General features: G+C 36.8%; 1 protein-coding gene and 1 non-coding gene across 7 annotated transcripts in view; both read left to right on the forward strand.

Moving 5' to 3' along the window:
* CRYZL1 (crystallin zeta like 1) overlaps positions 1–22,015 on the forward strand; it is a 40,923-nt gene extending 18,908 nt beyond the window's left edge. For 3 of the 6 annotated variants that reach the window (XM_012747033.3, XM_012747032.2, XM_076000438.1), the window contains 7 exons: positions 8,681–8,814; positions 9,867–9,978; positions 12,602–12,700; positions 14,384–14,505; positions 15,957–16,062; positions 20,906–20,951; positions 21,526–22,015. In XM_012747033.3, the coding sequence (XP_012602487.2) occupies positions 8,681–8,814; positions 9,867–9,978; positions 12,602–12,700; positions 14,384–14,505; positions 15,957–16,062; positions 20,906–20,951; positions 21,526–21,625 (719 nt within the window). In that variant the 3' untranslated portion in view covers positions 21,626–22,015. Of the gene's footprint in view, positions 1–8,680; positions 8,815–9,866; positions 9,979–12,601; positions 12,701–14,383; positions 14,506–15,956; positions 16,063–20,901; positions 20,952–21,525 lie in introns of all 6 variants that reach the window. The other 3 variants (XM_012747034.2, XM_076000437.1, XM_012747035.3) reach the window with 3 other exon arrangements.
* On the forward strand, positions 11,967–12,156 carry LOC142874842 (U2 spliceosomal RNA). The gene has a single exon (XR_012922436.1). It is a non-coding gene; the product is annotated as a U2 spliceosomal RNA (small nuclear RNA).
* Positions 22,016–22,310: the final 295 nt, after the last annotated feature.

A 22,310-nucleotide genomic window follows, 5' to 3' on the forward strand; every position in this document is an offset into this window, starting at 1 on the left:
CAATTTAGTCTTTCGGAACTCATATAAGTCTTACTTCACTGATATATGGTATTTAATAACATTTTAATTTCTTTGACTCTACCCTGAGTGGTATACTTAATAAATAACCATTAACTGGTAATATACATAATAAACAACTGTTGGCTGTTCATGTGAATACTTCTAGCTTATAATTAGTATTCATAAAATTCATATTCAGATTAAGTAATATATAGACCTTTAAGCTTTACTGACACTGCTTATGGCAGGATCTTTGAAAAGTGTTTTCTCTCTTGGCTCTGAAATTATCTCTAATCAGAAATTTTAAATTTCTTACTCTTGGTTGAAACAAAATATATACAAAATCTAGGTAATACATGTAGAGTCTGAGAAAGGAAAAGATCAAGAACATTCATCTTTGGTTTCTAATACTAATTATCTTTTGACAACTATTCAGTTTAACTGAAATGTTTATTTCTAATTTTTCTTACAGTAATTTACTTTTTTAATATTTAAATTAAAAAATATATATACACACATGTACTTCATGAAACCACAGTAAAAAGATGCTACATCTCCTAAGTAATCAGGGAAAAGCAACTTAAAACCATTAGAGATACCATTATATACCTTCTAGATGACAAAAGTTAAAAAGTCTTACTACCCCAAATGTTGGCAAGGATATGGAGCAATGGAACCTTTGGTGCATTGGAGTATAAGTTGGTACAAATATGATCAAAACACTAGCATTATCTAATAAAGGTAATGGTGTATATATCCCAGACCAATAATTCTACTCATAGTTATGTACCCTACAGAAACTTGATGTGCACCAGGAGATATACTGCACAAGAGTTCATAGCAGGCCGGGCGCTGTGGCTCACGCCTGTAATCCTAGCTCTTGGGAGGCCGAGGCGGGCGGATTGCTCAAGGTCAGGAGTTCAAAACCAGCCTGAGCAAGAGCGAGACCCCGTCTCTACTATAAATAGAAAGAAATTAATTGGCCAACTGATATATATATAAAAAAAATTAGCCGGGCATGGTGGTGCATGCCTGTAGTCCCAGCTACTCGGGAGGCTGAGGCAGAAGGATCACTCGAGCCCAGGAGTTTGAGGTTGCTGTGAGCTAGGCTGACGCCACAGCACTCACTCTAGCCTGGACAACAAAGCAAGACTCTGTCTCAAAAAAAAAAAAAAAAAAAAAAAAAAGAGTTCATAGCAGCATGATTTGTAAAGTGAAAAAAATTGGAAACAGCCCAAATGTCCATCACCAGGAGAATAAATAACTAAAGATATTTATAGAATGAATTTCTACTCAGCAGTGAAAGTGAATAAATAAGAGCTAAGCATATCAACATCAATGAATCTCACAAACAGGATTGAGTGAAAAAAGGAAGTTGCAGAAGAATATAGTCTGATAACATTTATTTATATAAAGTTCAAAAGCATACAAAATTAAGCATATATTACTTAAAGATATAAAGAAAAGGCAGAGAATGCAAAGTTAGATGGAGGCTACCTTTGTGAGCAAGGAAGGGGGTTCTGATCAGAGCAGATGCACTAGTACTGCCAGTGTATATTTCTTATGCTGAATTCATTATGTTGTTCTTCATACCATATCTATAAGGTCAAAATATTTTCTTTTGTGTTCTTGAGCTATTTAATTAAATTTTTTTGAGCTTTTTTCTTCAGTAATACAATCTCTAATCAGACCTTTTGGGGACAGGCCAATTTGGATTTTGTTCTACCAAAATACTAAACTTATTCAATTAAATCTATATGGCAACTTGAGTTAGGCTAGCAAATCTTTGGTATTTTATTTATGAAATTATAAATTTTAAGTAATTCTTTTTTTTTTTTTTGAGACAGAGTCTCGCTTTGTTGCCCGGGCTAGAGTGAGTGCCGTGGCGTCAGCCTAGCTCACAGCAACCTCAAACTCCTGGGCTCGAGTGATCCTTCTGCCTCAGCCTCCCGGGTAGCTGGGACTACAGGCATGCGCCACCATGCCCGGCTAATTTTATATATATATATATCAGTTGGCCAATTAATTTCTTTCTATTTATAGTAGAGACGGGGTCTCGCTCAGGCTGGTTTTGAACTCCTGACCTCGAGCAATCCGCCCGCCTCGGCCTCCCAAGAGCTAGGATTACAGGCGTGAGCCACAGCGCCCGGCCTTAAGTAATTCTTATTTAAATTAATGACATTTGCTGTGTCTAAAATTTACAAGTAATACTATATTATTTGATTAAAAATTAATTTTCAAGATACTTTTCTAGAAATCTGAGGCCTATGCCTATTTATATGTATAATAAGGCTAGAAATGAAGCCAAGTATGTGTCTTGTTTTGAAAGATAAAGATTTCTTTCAAATACCATGCAGTGAAAATCTCTAATCCATAGCTAATTTTTTTTTTTTTTGGAAACAGAGTCTCACTTTGTTGCCCAGAGGAGAGTGTCGTGGTGTCAGCCTAGCTCACAGCAACCTCAAACTCCTGGGGTCAAATGATCCTCCTGCCTCAGCCTCCCAAGTAGCTGGATCTACAGGTGTATATCACCATGCCCAGCTAATTTTTCTGTTTTTAGTAGAGACAGGGTCTTGCTCTTGCTCAGGCTGGTCTTCAACTCCTGACCTCAAGTGATCCTCTTGCCTCGGCCTCCCAAAGTGCTAGGATTACAGGCGTGAGCTGCCATGCCTGGCCCATAGCTATTTTGGTATTGTACAGTATGAAAATTGAGTACTACCACTGGCTCTTTTACAGGAAACGGTCCTATTTTTGGCCCTAGAGTTTCGTTGGATGATGGCTCTAAGCTCTGTTCTTTTGATAACTTTGTGAATTTGGAGTCAACTAAAACCTTTAGTTTGGTTTCCCAGGCTTGAGTTTTGATGAAGTAACCTAAACTAAACTGCTATAGAAGATGAACTATTTAAAACAATAAAACAAGGTCCATTTATTTAGGCATTGCTGAACACTGGAGAATTATAACGTGAACCAGAAGGAGAAGAGCAAATTGGAGCATCAGTTTCCTAGCTATAAAGTTTAAGCTAAGGAAGACAAACCACACAAATGACTTTTTATTTTTCTAATTTATTTGTAAATCAGGTGGATGGTTGATAGTCCAAAAATCCAACAAAGTATATAGAGTAAATAATTGAAAATATTCCTTGAAAAAGAAAACACAATAAAATGTTTCTTTAAAAGAAGTACTTTAAGAATGACCCCTAGCACAATGAAGAAAACAACATTGTGCAGAGACAGCCTACAGATTAAGAGAAAATATTTGCAAGCTATATATCCAATAAGAGGTTAATATTAACAATATATAAAGATCTCAGGCCGGGCGTGGTGGCTCACGCCTGTAATCCTAGCTCTCTGGGAGGCTGAGGCGGGCGGATTGCTCGAGGTCAGGAGTTCGAAACCAGCCTGAGCAAGAGCGAGACCCCGTCTCTACTATAAAGGGAAAGAAATTAATTGGCCAACTAAAAATATATACAAAAAAAAAAAAATTAGCTGGGCATGGTGGCGCATGCCTGTAGTCCCAGCTACTCGGGAGGCTGAGACAGGAGGATTGCTTGAGCCCAGGAGTTTGAGGTTGCTGTGAGCTAGGCTGACACCACGGCACTCACTCTAGCCTGGGCAACAAAGTGAGACTCTGTCTCAAAAAAAAAAAAAAGATCTCAAATGACTCAATAGCAAGAAAACAGAAAGCCCAATTAAAAAATGGACAAGAGACCTGAATAGACAATTTTAAAAAGAAGAGATACAAATGGCCAACAGATACATGAAAAAATTCTCAGTATCACTAATAATTAGGGAAATGCAAATTAAAACCACAATGACCAGCCTGAACAACATAGCAAGACATCATCTCTACAAAATATTTAAAATTATTAGCTGAGCATAGTGGCTTACACCTGTAGTCCTAGCTACTCAGGAAGCTGAGGTGGGAGGAGTTAAGGTTGCAATGTGCTATGAGCCAGTCACTGCACTCCAGCCTGGGTAACAGAGTGAGACCTTGTCTCAAAAAAATAAAAAAATCCACAATGAGATATCATCTGACACCCATCAGAATGGCTATTATCAAAAAGATGAAAGATGAGCATTGGCAAGGATATGAAGAAAAGGGAACTCTTGTACACTGCTGGTGGGAATGTAAATTAGTGCAGCTATTATGGAAAAACTATATGGAGGTTTTTCAAAAAACTAAAGATAGAATTACCATATGACCCAGCCATCCCACTTCTGTGTATTTACCCAGAAGATTTGAAATCAGTTTGTCAAAGAGATGTCTGCACTCCCATATTCATGGTAACACTATTCACCATAGAGAAGTTATGGGAGCAACCTAAGTGTCTATCAACAGATGAATGGACAAAGAAAATATGGCATATATACATAGTGGAATACTATTCAACCTTTAAAAAGCAGGAAATTTTGTCATTTGTGATGACATGGATGGAATAGGGCTACATTATGCTAAGTGAAATAAGCCAGGCACAGAAAAACAAATACCACATTTCTCACTTATATGTGGAATCTAAAACAATCAAACAGGCCAGGCGTGGTGGCTCACACCTGTAATCCTAGCTCTCTGGGAGGCCGAGGCGGGCGGATTGCTCGAGGTCAGGAGTTCGAAACCAGCCTGAGCAAGAGCGAGACCCCCGTCTCTACTATAAATAGAAAGAAATTAATTGGCCAACTAATATATATATATATATATATATATATATATATATATAAATTAGCTGGGCATGGTGGCGCATGCCTGTAGTCCCAGCTACTCGGGAGGCTGAGGCAGAAGGATTGCTTGAGCCAGGAGATTGAGGTTGCTGTGAGCTAGGTTGACGCCACGGCACTCATTCTAGCCTAGGCAACAAAGCGAGACTCTGTCTCAAAAAAAAAAACAAAAAAAAAAGCAAACTAATAGAAGCAGAGAGTAGAATGGTGGTTACAGAGGCTGGGGGATAGGAAGAATGAAGCGATGGTGGTCAAAGACCACAAAATCTCAGGCAGGAGGAATGTTTTAGTTCTATTGTACAGTGTGGTGAATATAGTTAATATTAGAGTATTGTACATTTCAAAGTTGCTAAGAGCATAAATTCCAAACATTCTCACCACAAAAAAAGTTAATTATTTGAGGTGATAGATATGTTAACTAGTTTGATTTAATTATTCCACCTTGTATTCATGAATCATAGCATCACTTTGTACCCTATAAATTTATACAATTATAAATTGTCAATTTACAATTAAAAAAAACAATGACCGTTAACAGTGGCATCTTTAGGCAAGATCCTAGGCACACGAACTACATCTATAAATGAGAACCCTGAATTAGGTAACCTCTAAGCTCTGTCATAGCTCCAACATATTGTGAAAGAGAGAATCATATCAGTATGTTCCCTGAAACTGCAGGGGAGATTTTTCAGTTTACTACAACTCTGTTTTACTTCCTGTTAATTCTTTGTCTGGTGATTGTTTAATGAGAGCTTAGCACTCAGTCACCTTCAACTCAAATAAGTGTTTTCTTTCGCCAAACCAAAGATCTAGGAACAGCCCCCCAAATGTGTAGTTAATCGTATTGTACAACATTGACAATAGAGTTAAAAAATAGAGAAAGTCTTTCTTTTGTATTTTCAATTCTTTTTTTTTTCTTTTTCTTTTTTTGGAGACAGAGTTTCACTCGGTTGCCCTGGCTAGAGTGCCATAGCATTAGCCTAGCTCACAGCAACCTCAAACTCCTCGGCTCATACGATCCTTTTGCCTCAGCCTCCTGAGTAGCTGGGACTACAGGCATGTGCCACCACACCCAGCTAATTTTTTCTATTTTTAATAGAGATGGGGTCTCACTCTTGCTCAAGCTGGACTCAAAGAACTCCTGAGCTCAAGCAATCCTCCTGCCTCAGCCTCCCAGAGTGCTAGGATTACAGGTGTGAACCACCATGCCTGGCCTGTGCTTTCAATTCTTAAGCCATTCTGTCAAATATAAAAATAATTTTATTTTTCATTCAAAATTTGGCACACATTTTTAGTGTTCTTTTATTCCTTTTGACCTAAGCTAGAAAGAAATGAAAATTCTTGGTTTCCAATAAACTGTTATTATTGATCTACATGTGGCTCGCTCTATTTGTTTAGTTTTTATAACATATTAAATACCTGTTGAGCACCAAAACACAAAAGCAAGGATCTTAACATTAACCCACATCTAACCATTCAATTTTAGAACCTTTGAAATCTTAAATGTAGTTTTATTGCAGTTAGCATTTTTTAAGGACTGCGTGACTGATTTTTTTATTAAAATATGACACTTCAAATTCTTATGATGGCAAATATTCCCCCAAAGAGGCCAATAAGTAAATCATATGTAGATTAAGCATACCCCATTAGAGTAGACATACATTCACCCTAGGAGCTATATGACCTTAGACAAATAGGTTTATTATCCTTAAGTCCATTTCATAATCAGTAAAATTAGAAGAATAGCTATCGTAAAGAGTTTTATAAGGAATAAAGTACTGTATGTGCTATCACTTGGTTCTTAATGTGTTTTTACTGTTTTAGTCCCCTGCTTGTCCCCCTGAATATTTTCAACATGTATCCTTGAATGCTCTGCTTCCCCAGTAGATAGCACTAGTTTGTTGCTAACTACAGTGGTGACACTCTACTTAGTCCTGTGGTTAGTCCTTGTGAATCTATTGCTATTAGAGGAAATATATTTGAAAGAGCTAGTAAAGACTATAAAAGTTTTATAAAGTTGATTGTAAAGTTGAAAATGAGAAAGAATTTCTTGTACTGTGAAAAAGAATCACATCAGTGTACAACATAAACACAAAATCAAAATTAAATAGTGAAGCCTATTATGGAATAATAGTTTAATGGTCAGATCATGTAGAGCTTTGTAAACTATATTAGGACTTTGTATTTTGATTCAGGTGCAATGGAAAGCTACTATTGAGGAATTTTAAGTAGAGAAGTATTAGTATATTATTTATATATTTATGGTTTTTAAATATTCTGACACTTTTTTTGTTTTTAAGAGACAGAGTCTTGCTCTGTCATCGAGGTTGGAGTGCAGTAGTGCAATCATAGCTCACTATAACCTCCAACTCCTGGTCTGAAGTGGTCCTCTCGCCTGAGCCTCCCAAAGTGCTAGGATTGCAGCCGTGAGCCACTGTGCCTGGCCACCACTTCTGTTTTTCAAAGACACTCTTAGGTCGCTCCCTGGTGGTCTAGTGGTTAGGATTTGCTCTCAAAGATGCTGGTAGGCCACATGCAGCAGCTGACACCTGTAGTCCCAGCACTTTGGGAAGCCTAGGCAGGAGGGTCCCTTGAGCCCAGGAGTTTGAGACAAACCTAGGCAACATAGTGAGACCTCATCTCTACAAAAAATTCGAAAAAAAAAATTTAACCGGGCATGGTGGTGTGTTCCTGTAGTCCCAGCTACCCCAGAGACTGCAGCAGGGGGATCACGTGAGCCCAGGAATTGGAGATTACAGTGAGCTATGATCGTGCATGCCACTGCACTCCAGTCTGTACAACAGAGCAAGTCTCTGTCTCTAAAAAAATAAAGACACTGTTAAAGTGATTAAAAAGAGAAGGTATAAAGTTGAAAATAATATTTACAGTATATAAACAAATGACTCATCTAGAATATATAAAGAATTCCTATAAATCAATAAGTAAAAGACAAAATAATAGAAAAATTGATAGACTTGAATAGTCACTTCACAAAAGGAATTTCAGATGGCCAGTAAACTCAGAAAGGTGCTCAACCTCATTAGTAGACAGGGAAAAGTAAATTAAAACCACAGTGAGAAACCATTACATACCTACATGATAGGTAAAAATTTATAAATCTGATGATATCAAGGGTTTACAGCAATAGGACACTGCTGTGGGAGAGTAAGTTGGTACAGCTACTTTGGAAGTGTGTAGTTAAATCAAAGGTCATATACCCTGGGATTTTCACTCCAAATTAAATATCCTAGGGAAGAACATGCATAGTGTAACAATATCTTTTATACAAGATTGTTCTTAGTAGCATGGCTTGTAACTGCCAGAAACTAGAGACAACAAAAGTGTTCATTGGTTGAACAATGGACAAGCAAATGAAGGTGTTTTCCATATAGTAAAATACTGTAGAACAACAAAAATGAAAGCACTGCAGCAGCCTCACACACAAAAAAGATGTCTTAAAAACATTAAAGAAAGCATATGGTATGTACGATTCTATGTAAATAAAGTTCAAAACTTAAGCAAAACTGAATTGTATTATTTAGGAATGCAAACTTTAGTGATAAACTATAAAGACAAATAAGAAATTGAGTTAGAATGGTAGCGACCTCTGGTGGGGAGAGAAAAGGATGCTGGGGTGATGGCTGTGTTCTTTTCTACCAGGATAGTGGTGACTTGCACATTCACTTTTTATTTATGTATCCAGCTGTACATTATGTTTTGTGTACTTTTCTGCATGTGTTTTGTTTCACAGTTAAAAAGTTTTAAAAAATAGACACACACTGGTTCTGTGTAGAGAATGGATTATGTATGGACCATAATGGAAATAGGGAAACCATAATGTGGGTGAGAGAGAATAGTAGGGCTTAGATCAGGGCGTTGGTGGTAATAGAGATGGAGAGAAATAGATCCAGGAGTCAGGACTAATGGGACTTGCTAACAGATTGTTTCCTCTCGTTCTTTGTGGTAGTTCATAAACCAGAAAAGGTTACCTGGACAGAAGCAGCTGGAACTATTCGGGATGGAGTACGAGCCTATACAGCTCTGCATTATCTTTCTCATCTCTCTCCTGGAAAATCAGTGCTGATCATGGATGGAGCAAGTGTAGGTGCTAATGCTATTCAGAAATAGACCAACATACAGTAAGCTTAGGGAATTTAGAAATTAGCTAGTATAATTCCTTGCTGATAGCTTACTCACTGATTTCTTTATCAACTTCCCATTTTGTTATAGTAAACAGCTTGTAGCAATAGGAGATAAACGTTAGATTTACTGCAATTAGTTTCTTATTACTTTCAATCTGCTAGTATATTAAAGCAGATAAACCATTTTTATTCATTCCTATTATACAAAGCCTGAAATAGCTCATGAGTCTTTGAAGTCCATAGTCCAGAACTTTCTACCAGTTTTGAGTCATATTTCCTACGCTTACAGTTTTGTTAATAAAGTGTTGGCATTTTATAGATGGATCACATACAAGATCAAAATGTGCTCATTTAAACGTATCACATGTATCATCCAAAAAATAGTTCAAGGCAACACTAAAATACGTAGAAGTATTATATTCTAAAAATGTTGAGATGAATTTATAGTTTTATTTTTTATCTGGCTTTTGATGAAAGTGCTTTCTTCCCTGCTTTTCTTTGAAGAAAAGGCAGAGCTGTCTTCGGCATTGGCTTCAGCCTAATGTCCAACATCAGGATAGTAATGTTTCCCCGAACTTACCCCACGGGTCCGAAATAGGATGAAGCTTTTGAAGTGCTTTGATCTTCAAAGAAAGGTAGCTAGACTCCCATATGAACTATATAATTAGCTTAGACCATCATGCTGACAAGGCCCTTAAGGCCCATTCTTCTCTTTCCAAGCCACATGTCTGGATGTGGTCCTCCATCCTTGAAATCATGTGTTGTGGTCAGATTATGGGTGAGAGCATGTGACTTGTGCAGCTTTTCCATCATTTCTTCTGAAGAAGAAAGTCAATCAAAGATTTCTCCTACTAAACTTATCTGTATTTTTTCTCTTTTCCTATTACATAACATTTAAAAATATACTAAAGTAACAATAAAGAATACACTTTATTAAACAATCTATACAATAAATTAGATATGGCATCTACCCTATAACTATAAACCCATTGTATATTTTTTTCCACACAGGCATTTGGTACAATAGCTATTCAGTTAGCACACCATAGGGGAGCCAAAGTGATTTCAACAGCATGCAGCCTTGAAGACAAGCAGTTCCTTGAAAGACTTAGGCCTTCTATAGGTGAGTAATATTACTCAGCAGACTTTAAAAACATAATTATAAAGAGAAATCACCTTAAAAACTGCACTTGTAAAATAAAGTACAAAGTCATAAATGAAAGTCAATATTAAAATGCACTTAGTATCTGTGGCCGAGTCCAGATTTACTTAAGCAATAATTTTCATTTTAATTATTTAAGTTTTTTAAACCTACCTGTTTTAATGTTTCTTTTTCTTTTTCCCGTTGTCATCAACAACTTATCCAAGTTTGAATTATGTAAACTTTGACACAATTTAGAAATACCTAATGCTCCTTTGGTTTTAGTCAATAAATCAATATATTTTGTACCACTTTGTATATTTCTCAGCCTCTTTTACCCTGTAATATGGCTCTAATGTCTATTTTCTGTGATAGAGTAGGAAGGGAGATGATCCACTTACACAGAAACACAGGTCATCAAAACATATAGTTTATGACTGGGCGCAGTGGCTCCTGCCTATAATTCTAGCACTCTGGGAGGCCAAGGCGGGAGTAGCACTCGAGGTCAGGAGTTCAAGACCAGCCTCGCAAGAGTGAGACCCCGTCTCTACTAAAAATAGAAAGAAATTATCTGGACAACTAAAAATATATATAGAAAAAATTAGCTGGGCATAGTGGCATATGCCTGTAGTCCTAGCTACTCAGGAGGCTGAGGCAGAAGGATTGCTTAAGCCCAGGAGTTTGAGGTTGCTATGAGCTAGGCTGATGCCATGGCACTCTAGCCTGGGCAACAGAGTGAGATTGTCTCAAAAAACATAACAAACAAACAAACAAAAAAGCATATAGTTTATGATGATCAGGACATGGTGGAGGCTGGTGAGCTCTTGAAAAGATGGAACCTATCCAAACAGCAGTGAATATGGAGCAGAGGAAGAAAGTAGAAACTGAAAATAGTGAACAAGGAAAAGAGAAAGATAGAAACAGAAAAACTATCAGCTGATGAGCAAAAAGAAGGAACAGAGTATTAGGTGAAGGGCAAGCAGGAAGGAAAGTAATGTTCATTGAGTGCTAATATGGATGTTAACGTCCTGAAGTCCTTAATAACCCTGGATTGGCCGACCAGGAAACAGTATCTCAGAGAATTTAACTAGCATGTCCAAGGATATACAACTAAGAAAAGGACTGGAAGGAGATTTGAACCCAGGCCTGTCTAACATCATAGCCTATGTTATTTCCATTGTTACATTATGCTTCTGTGTAGAGATAACCAAGAAATGGAAGGAAGATAATGCAGGGGCTGGAGAAAGGAGAAAAAGGGCAATAGAAGAGATTTGAAAATAGAATGCAGAAAAAGATCACAAAAAGTCTTGTTGAAGGGAAATGTTTCTTATTGCTTAATTCTGCCCCTCCTAGATTTCTTCAGTCCCCTTTCCCTTGTGGCTTCCTCCTCTCCCCTCCCCCAAATCCTAGATTACTATGGGACTGCACTTCTAATCTGAGCAACACTGAGAAGAATTCTCTTCAACGCAAAGATGTTAAGAGATACAAAAATGAAATATAAACATATGTCTTCATTTGCCAATTCAAAACTGAGAATTTTTTAATTCTCTTAATAATTTCTATTCTATTAATATAATTCTTTTATTAATTTAAAGCAGCCAGTTAAAATTAGTTTAATTTTCACTTACTGCTAAAAATCATAATGTTTCTTTTCCTTACTTTCAGGATTTTTCTTCATTTGAGGAAACAAGGGGGGAAGTAGGAGGCAATTCTAGGACTGAGAATGGATTAAACAGCCTCTGGTAGATAATTACCATATTGCATCAATACAGAAGATTCCTGACTTACAAATATTTCTACTTAGATTTTTTGACTTTACAATGGGTTTCTTGGAGTATTAAATGCGTTTTCAGCTCAGGAATGCATTAACTATGGGATATAGGCCCACCGTAAATTATGAAACATCTGTATATTTTTGTACTTTTTAGCTCTAAATGCTATGAAATATGAACATACTCAAGAAACTGCTTATTGCTTCTCGGCCTTTTGGCTAAGATCAAGTGTATTATCTGTTCTTATCAGTTTAATATCTATACATCCTCTATCTGAGGACAATTTATTAAATGGATTTTTGGAACGGGGAGCTGCAATAGGAGCTTGCTCTGTCCACTCTTTACATCAACCTGGTATTGCAGTACCTCCAGGAATGGTGCACCAGAAAAAAAAGAATGAAAGAAACTGCTTAATCTTCCAATTCATGTCTTAATATATATGTACCCGTGTTTTCAGGTTCTCAGTTCTCACTACATATCCTGTAGGTACAGAGAATACTCCTCTGTGTCAAAAGATCAGCCTTGGATCACTTTATCCACAAAATGTTCATATTTTTATTTTATTGAATTTACTAGTCCCTTTGTTTAGATTGATGCTTACCAATACCGGGTTAGATGAGAAAAAGTATCATTTGAATTGACTTTTTCCTCTTTAAAATCAGTACTTCTTTGAATTGCTTAACTTGCTTAATAAATATTTATTAATAAATATTATTTTGCTTAATAAATATTTCAGAGAATATTTATTTGGTTTTCTTTTTCTTTTTTCTTGATTTTTTTTATATCAATCACATAGAGAACAACACAGCTGCCTTATTTCTTGTCCTTTACAGCCAGAGTGATTGATGTATCTAATGGGAAAGTCCACGTTGCTGAAAGCTGTTTGGAAGAAACAGGTGGCCTGGGAGTAGATATTGTCCTAGATGCTGGAGGTTGGTACCTTATGAAATCAGTAGACTGTGTAATTTTTTTTAGTTTGAATGAATTTCAGAACAAAGATAACCAGGGAATAATTATTAATGCATTTATTAATTTGGATGTTTAGTTTTGGGTTTTGTTTTTAACTAAAGGCTTACTTAAGTGGAGCTTCTTCACTTTACTCCCATTGTAAGCACTGTCTCTCTGGAAGAGAGAACATTCTTGCCTTTTAAAGCATAGGCATTACAGTTCAAGTAACAGATGACATATCTCTACAAAGAAACCTATGAACATGATCTTTAGTGATTCCCAGATAATATACATTATCATCCAGATGCTTATTCAGTCAGCAGAAACGCTTTGTATGGCTGCCTTCTACTGGATGATTGACTTCTACAGCCTCTATCTTGAAAATGTACAATGTTTGTTCCAGTTTCACTTTTCTTGAACTTTTTTAGTTTAACCAATATCTATTTAATACCTACTTTGAAATACTTAGGTAATACCATCCCTCCTAAAGGATGGTTTTATAAGGCTGCAAAGTACTTGTATTTATACTGTTGGGTTTTATCTTCTAACATGAGAAGAATACATAAATATGGCTATGACTGTCATGTGTGATTTCTTTTTAAAACCAGTATTTCCAACATTTGAGATCAAACCAGAGAAAAATCTTTCAGTAAAAATAAACATACACTTCAGTGACATAATTTTTTTCAAATGAACATTTCAATAATTATGTTAAAGTATCTTGATTGTCTTTGGTCTCAAACTTCTGGGCTCAAACAACCCTCCTGCCTCAGCCTCCCAATTGGGTGGGACTATAGGCACAGGCCACTGAGCCTGACTAATATTGACTATCTGAGCCTATGAGTTCTTTAATCAGAAATCAACTTATCCTAATATATTAAGCCACCAATGCTATGATTTAAAATATCAGACTTAAGTGTTATATTACCTTGCCTGGTTTTCAAATAAAGATAGATTTATCTTTATATATTTCACTTATAATTAAATCTAGAGAAAATTTTATGACCAGTTTTAATGAAAACAGTATATTTTAAGGTATCTTAATATACTGTATGTTGCCTTTTTCTAAGAAAAATATTTCTTCATCCCTACATTTAAAAAGTAAATATGGCAATATTTGTAACCTAAATGTGTGTACCCCTGTAATATTCTGAAAATTAATTAATTAATTAATTAAATAAAAAAGAAGGGCAGGGCACAGTGGCTCATGCCTGGGCCAAACCTGGAGGACTGCTTAAGCTCAGGAGTTTGAGACTACCCTGAGCAAGAACAAGACCCCCTCTCTACAAAAAATAGAAGAATTAGCTGGGCATGGTGGCACATACCTGTAGTCCCAGCTACTAGGAAGGCTGAGACAGGAGGATCTTGAGCCCAGGAGTTTACGGTTGCAGTGAGCTACAACGACACCACTGCACTCTAACTCTGACAACAGAGCAAAACTCTGTCTCCAAAAAGCAAAAACAAAGAAAGAAAGAACCGGGCATGGTGGGAGGCTGACGTAGGAGAATCACTTGAGTGGAGGCTAGCCTGGGTAACATAGCAAGACCTTGTTTCTAAATAATTTGTAAATAAAAATTTTAGAAAGTAAAAAGAAATTATTTCAAGAATGAATTTCTGTCAGATTATTAAATATTTCTCTCTTTCTTTTTTAACTATTCCCTTACAAGTGAGATTGTATAGTAAAAATGATGAACCAGCTGTAAAATTACAACTACTGCCACATAAACATGATATCATCACACTTCTTGGTGTTGGAGGCCATTGGGTAACAACAGAAGAAAACCTTCAGGTATTTTCAGAAAAATAAAACATTACTATTACTACCATTACACAAAAGGAGTATAATTAACAATAATGCCAAAGTCTTTTTTGAAGCAAGGTATGGCTAAATTAGTATAAATTTTGAATTATATTCTATGTTTAAAGAAATGCATTTTTTAAATTTTAGGTACATGTTGGCCAAAATGTTGAAATACTGCCTAATAGAGAAGTTCTCTAAACTAGAATGAATTATAATTTTATTTAATGATTTGGAAGTAGTGGCTTATGGGTTTTTTAATGGCATTTCAAATAGCATTTTTTTCCATACTGACATATACTTAGCAAAATATTTCTGTATAAAATTACCACAATTTCCTAATTATTAAAATTAGAACTACTATATTATATATATATAGATATCTCCCAAAGTTATGTTTTTCAACAGAATTCTAATTAAATATTTATATCATGGCTGATATTCAAATATCATAATTCTCATATGTCATTCTGCATTGATTTTCTAACATCCTCATGAAAGTGACTGGTAAGTAGTAGCCAAAAAAGACACATACCCCTGCCACTTAATCACCAGGATTCTAGATGAATCCAGGATTCTGCAATATACTTATCACCACACTATTTCATCATTTTGAACCATGAAATATGCTGGCTCACGCCTGTAATCCTAGTACTCTGGGAGGCCAAGGCAGGAGGATCACTTGAAATCAGGAGTTCGAGACCAGCCTCAGCAAGAATGAGACCCTGTCTCTACCAAAAATAGAAAGGGCCGGGCGTGGTGGCTTACACCTGTAATCCTAGCACTCTGGAAGGCCGAGGCGGGAGGATCATTAAGGTCAGGAGTTTGAAACCAGCCTGAGCAAGAGTAAGACCCCATCTCTACTATAAACAGATAGAAATTAATTGGCCAACTAAAAATATATAGAAAAAAATTAGCTGGGCATGGTGGCACATGCCTGTAGTCCCAGCTACTTGGGTGGCTGAGGCAGAAGGATTGCTTGAGCCCAGGAATTTGAGGTTGCAGTGAGCTAGGCTGACGCCATGGCACTCTAGCCCAGGCAAAGAGTGAGACTCTGTCTCAAAAAAAAAATTTTTTTTAATAAAAATAGAAAGAAGTTAGCTAAACAACTAAAAATAGAAAAAAATTAGCCAGGCATGGTGGCGCTCACCTGTAGTCCCAGCTACTCAGGAGGCTGAGGCAGGAGGATACTTGAGCCCAGGAGTTTGAGGTTGCTGTGAGCTAGGCTAATGACATGGCACTCTGGCCTGGGAAACACAGCAAGACTCTGTCTCCAAAAGAAGAAAAGAAAAGAAAACATTATACTTTACCTGTTGTTATTAATTAAAGTTTGTATGATGATTGTTTGTGATGTTGTCTAATTTATATAGAAGTTTTTCTGTCTCAAGATACCAATCCTTCAACTCACAGTAATTGATCAGTCTTTGTTTATTCTATCCAAGTTGGATCCTCCAGACAGCCATTGTCTTTTCCTCAAGGGAGCAACGGTAGCTTTCCTTAATGATGAAGTTTGGAATCTGTCAAATGTACAACAGGGAAAATATCTTTATATCCTTTTTATCTGCTGACTTCAGTTTCTGACTTGAAATTTACCATGTACTCTACTAATAATTTCTTTCATTATGATAACAGGAAATAATAATAGCAGTTAACTTTTATTGAGTATGCCAAACAATGTTCCAAGTACCTTGCAAGTATTAATTCATTTAAACATTAAAATAGCCTTTTTAGATGTTAGTACTATCGTTATCCTTATTTCACAGGTGAAGAAACAGAAGCATAGAAAGGTTAATATATGTCCAAGAACACAGCAAATGGCAGAACAGAAATCACATCCAGGCAGTCTCACTCCTTTCTGAATAGGAGATAAGTCATAAGATACATGGATGACTTTCTCTTTTTATGTTTGTCAACTGACATTATGGAAATTACACATCACTTTGAGTGGTTGCACACTTCTTTGATGGTGCCATTGAACAAAACATTTCAGAATATTTATCTAAATTAAAGAGTTTGTGGGATGTTTTATAAATACCAATGCTAAGAAATCTTCAACAAATGAGGATGGGGGGATGGGTTTGATTTTTTTTTTTTTTTTTTTTTTTTCCTGAGGCAGGGTCTTGCTCTGTTGCCCAGGCTAGCGTGCAGTAGCCGGGTCATTGCTCACTGTAACACTGTAACTGTCAACTCTTGGGCTCAAGAGATCCTCTTGCCTAAGCTTCCCAAGTAGCTGGGCCTATAGGTATGCACCACCCCACCCAGCTAATGTTTTGTTTTATAGAGAAGGGGTCTTGCTGTATTGCCCAGGCTGGTCTCCAACTCTTGATCTCAAGTGATCCTCCCACCTCATGATTTTTAAAAACAGAAGTCATTCAGAGATAGATCTGATAAGTGAAGCCAAATCATTATAGTTTGGTAAAAGTAATAAAAAGTTTTCCTATGAGAATATAAAAACAATTCTAAAAGGAAAAGTCGGAACCTCTTTAGAGCATGGTTACCTTAAGAATTCCTTTTATTTTCAAATGGGTATTTTATTTTATTTTTGAGACAGAGTCTCCCTGTGTTGCCCAAGCTACAGTGCTGTGGTGTCAGCCTAGCTCACAGCAACCTCAGACTCCTGGGATCAAGCAATCCTCCTGCCTCAGCCTCCCAAGTAGCTGGGACTACAGGTACATGCCACCATGCCGGCTAATTTTTTCTATATGTTTTTAGTTGGCCAATTAATTTCTTTCTATTTTTAGTAGAGACGGGGTCTTGCTCTTGCTCAGGCTGGTGTTGAACTCCTGAGCTCAAGCAGTCCTCCTGCCTCAGCCTTCCAGAGTGCTAGGATTACAGGCATGAGCCACCGTGCCTGGCCATATTTCTCAAATGAGTATTTTAAAGGCAGCTACACTTGATACAAACTTTAATATATTGGATAAAAAATAAGTCTTCATTATTTAATAGAGTATAGATGTGTATGAAGAAAGAGATTTGTATACCTTACATTTGTTTCCACTGAGTATCATACTTTATTCACATTTGTTAAATGTATGTAGTTATATATGTATATGTACATGTAAAAAGGCCAGCCCTTTCTAAGAGGGATGACATACTTAATTCAAAGCTTTAAAATAGTAATATGTAATTAGTATACTGCATGTGTTGTGTTTTAAGGAGATTACAAAACCCCTTCATGGGCCAGGTGCAGTGGCTAATGCCTGTAATCCTAGCACTCTGGGAGGCTGAGGCAGGCAGATAGCTCAAGGTCAGGAGTTTGAAACCAGCCTGAGCAAGAGCAAGACCCTTTCTCTACTAAATATAGAAAAAATTAATTGGCCAACTAAAAATATATAGGAAAAAAGAAATTAGCCGGGCATGGTGGCGCATGCCTGTAGTCCCAGCTACTCATGAGGCTGAGGCAGAAGGATTGCTTGAACCCAGGAGTTTGAGGTTGCTGTGAGCTAAGTTGACGCCTTGGCACTCTAGCTTCAACAACAGAGTGAGACCCTGTCTCAAAAAATAAAATAAAATAAAAAAACAAAACCCCTTCATGTAGTAAATGTATGAGTTTAGACTGTTTCTTTTCTTTCTTTTTTGTTTTGAGACAGACATAGTCTCGCTTTGTTGTCCAGGCTAGAGTGATTGCCGTGGCATCAGCCTAGCTCACAGCAATCTCAAATTCCTGGGATCAAGCAATCCTTCTGCCTCAGCCTCCCGAGTAGCTGGGACTACAGGCATGCGCCACCATGCCCGGCTAAGTTTTTCTCTATATATTAGTTGGCCAATTAATTTCTTTCTATTTATAGTAGAGATGGGTCTCGCTCTTGCTCAGACTGGTTTTCGAACTCCTGACCTTGAGCAATCCACCCGCCTTGGCCTCCCAGAGTGCTAGGATTACAGGCGTGAGCCACCGCACCTGGCCTAAACTATTTCTTATTAAATATTTTCCTATTAAATTTGGAAAATACACTTTTAACTTTTGAAAAGAATTTTTATTTAATTTCATTTTTAAAAATGTACATGTCCAATAACATTAATTATCAAGAATAATGAGTTCCTAAAGTAAAGAACACCATATAGCTATTCGAAGTAACATTAGTTAGCATGTTTTGAATCTTACATTTTAGAAGCTAAACTGTTTGGTGTGTATTGTGTACCTTAATTATCTCAAATCCCCTCTCTCCATGAGAAAGTGATTTTAACCTATTTAACAAATCCCTGGACCAGGTTGAAACAGAATATGTTTATGAACTAATATTAAATTTTCCAAAATTGGAAACATACGCTATATTTTCTCTCACACATAGATACACACACAGAGAGACACACACACACAGATGGCAGGTTCATTAACAGAAGTAGAAAGAGAACTTGCAGAGATATGAATAAGTGAATTATTGTAATATTCCTTAGGTCCTTTTTTTTAACTTTAAAATGATTTATGATCACATTTTCTAATTTGCTTTTTCTGAAATCCTGAATTGGACTTTAGTTCTCACTTGTACAAACCCCCCTCAGTCAGTTCATACATGAGCTAGTTGCTGCCTAGACATCTACTTCCTACTGTGTGATTCTAAGCCATAAATAATTCTACAGTATTAGACTCTTGATCCCAATATTATAATTTGGCTTACATATACTCTCTATCCCAATATTATAATTTCAGTTAATTACCAAGATAGATTTTTTTCTTAATTTTTATATCATTCTCTGATTTTGTTAGTGATACACAGTTGGGCCTCTGTATCTGCAGGTTCCACATACACAGAGTCAACCAACCGACGATCAAAAATATTTGGAAATTGGCCGGGCGCAGTGGCTCACGCCTGTAATCCTAGCTCTCTGGGAGGCCGAGGCGGGTGGATTGCTCGAGGTCAGGAGTTCAAAACCAGCCTGAGCAAGAGCGAGACCCCGTCTCTACTATAAATAGAAAGAAACTAATTGGCCAACTAATATATATAGAAAAAATTAGCCGGGCATGGTGGCTCATGCCTGTAGTCCCAGCTACTTGGGAGGCTGAGACAGAAGGATCCCTTGAGCCCAGGAGATTGAGGTTGCTGTGAGCTAGGCTGACGCCATGGCACTCACTCTAGCCTAGGCAACAAAGCGAAACTCTGTCTCAAAAAAAAAAAAAAAAAAAAAATATTTGGAAATAAAACCAATTAAAAACAACAATATAGGCTGGGCAAGGTGGCTCACGCCTGTAATCCTAGCTTTCTGGGAGGCTGAGGCGGGAGGATCACTCAAGGTCAGGAGTTCGAAACCAGTCTGAGCAAGAGTGAGACCCCGTCTCTACTAAAAATAGAAAAGAAATTAATTGGCCAACTAAAAATATATAGAAAAAATTAGCCGGGCATGGTGGCACATGCCTGTAGTCCCAGCTACTCGGGAGGCTGAGGCAGAAGGATTGCTTGAGCCCAGGAGTTTGAGGTTGCTGTGAGCTAGGCTGACACATGGCACTCTAGTCCGGGCAACAGAGTGAGACTCTGTCTCAAAAAAAAAAAAAACAAAAAAAACACAATATAACCTGTAGTCCTATCTACTTGGGAGGCTGAGGCTGGAGGATTGCTTAAGCGCAGGAGTTTGAGGCTACGGTAACCTGTGATCATCCCATTGCACTCAGGCCTGGGTAAAAGAGTGACAGTCCATCTCTAGCAAAAGAATAATAATAATACAACAAAAAATAATACAAGTAAGAAAACAATATAGTATAATAACTACATAGAATTTACATTGCATTAGGTATTATAAGTAATCTAGAGATGATTTAAAGAGGGTATGAATAGGTTATATGCAAAATCTATACCATTTTATGGTATAGATAAGGGACTTGAGTAAGTCTTATTTGAGTAAGTCAAGTAAGTAAGGGACTTGAGTATCCACAGATATTGGTATTCTCAGGGATCCCGGAATGAATCCCCTATGGATGCCAAGGGACAGCTGTATATCATACACACCATTTATTAAACTTTTCTGCAAATAAATTTCGAGCCTGTCATCAACCACATTAGTCAATAAATGTACATGTAAAGTAAGATAAAAATGCTAAAATTGATTTTAAATAAAAATGCCATATGTAGTGTAGAAATGAAAACTAGACACTATTCCATTACCATCCATTGGGATAATGATGGTCATCACTTAGGACAGGTGGTAGACTTGCTGCTGTTACCATTTACCCTTAGAAGTTTAGGCTCAATTACACCACCAGCTGTCTCAAATCATTTCCCTGTTTTAGAAGTAAACTCAACAGCTTATAGAATTTCTGTAACTAAACATTTTGAATCTCTAAGAGGGTAAAACTTCAGGGAAAAAGTGACTTGCCTAACATCTTCAGCTTATTGAACAGTTTTATTAATATTTAATCCTCTCTCCTTTGCATTGGCACCTTAACAATCCTTCCAGCTACGTATCTTAAAAGATGTGATGGAGAAGTTATCAACTGGTGTTTTTAGGTATGCTAAAGTAACCAAATCATTGTTCTTGTTTATTTTTCTATTCTCAAGGAGATAAGATGGGTATTTCCATTTTTGTTTCAGTTCTCACAGTATATCTATTGCCTCCATATTTTATTATTTGGTTTAAATAGCTATTCTTTAATATTTCTCAAAGTGTATTTGATGGCACACCAGTATTTCCAAAGACAGAAGAGGTTTGTGAGTTTTCTCATTCCATTCTATACTGCTCTTCACTGTGCTTTTCCTCATCACCCCTTCCAAAGCAATGTAAAATGACCCGTAGCTTGCAAAGAGGAAAACGCTATGTTTTTTAAGTTGGATCTGTTTATCACTCATAAAAGAGGGAGTGCATAAAATAGATATTTTTCCCTTCAAAACTAAATCACCTTAACAGTGGAAATACTAATGAATATTTGAATTATTTAAAGTAATGGATTCTCGTGCACCAACAAGTAAAAACAAAAAAAAGAAAGTAATGGAATTGAGCTATAGCAGTGGTCATCTACCACCCTTTGGGTTCTACTCATGTTTATCTAGACCTGGCATTTCTAATAATTTCCTTCTTCCTCAGACCTCAGTTGGATGAACCCATTCCACTATATGAGGCGAAAGTTTCCATGGAAGTTGTTCAGAAAAATCAAGGAAGAAAAAAGCAAGTCGTTCAATTTTAATTTTCTTCTTTCTCAAAACTTCAATTGGATGAACCCATTCTGCCTTTGAAGCCAGAGTTTTCCTTGGAAATTATTGAGAAAAATTAAGGAAGATAAAAGCAAGTTCTGGTTTTAAGCATGTTTTCCTGCTGTATAAGACAATATGCTCAGTTATAGGACACATTTGAAAAGTATTTGAAAAATTATTGTGCAGACGATCAAGATAATTCTATGACATCTAAAGGGATAGTCTAAAAACCTTTTTAATTATTGTTTCTATACATTTTGCCTCTGCTATCACATTCTTTCCATGAAGAAAATTGCTGCTTTCAGCAAAAGCCATACTATATTGATAAAGCTGTTACAGGCCTTTGCTAAACTATCAAAATAACGTTAATTTTGTATCAGCAACGTTCTCAATATCTTCCTTCCTTAATATGCCTTTACTACCTTTGCTGTCATAATTTAAACATTTGAATGTATGTTCAGGTCTCAAAGGATCTAGCCCATAGGCACTTAAATTTTGTTTTCAAATATTCGCTCACTCTGAATTTCCCTAGGATCAAACAAGAGGATCATAGTTACTCGCCAGTGGCAGTGGCAGCATGTTTGCATGGAGGGTTCGGATGGCCAGGCTCTGGGGATTGCAGGGAGGCTGTGCTTGCATAGCAAGCAGGCCGATTTCCTGAGTTCTCCATTTTGAGGA

Source organism: Microcebus murinus, chromosome 1 (assembly GCF_040939455.1).
Source record: "Microcebus murinus isolate Inina chromosome 1, M.murinus_Inina_mat1.0, whole genome shotgun sequence".
In the NCBI taxonomy this organism is placed as follows: domain Eukaryota; kingdom Metazoa; phylum Chordata; class Mammalia; order Primates; family Cheirogaleidae; genus Microcebus; species Microcebus murinus.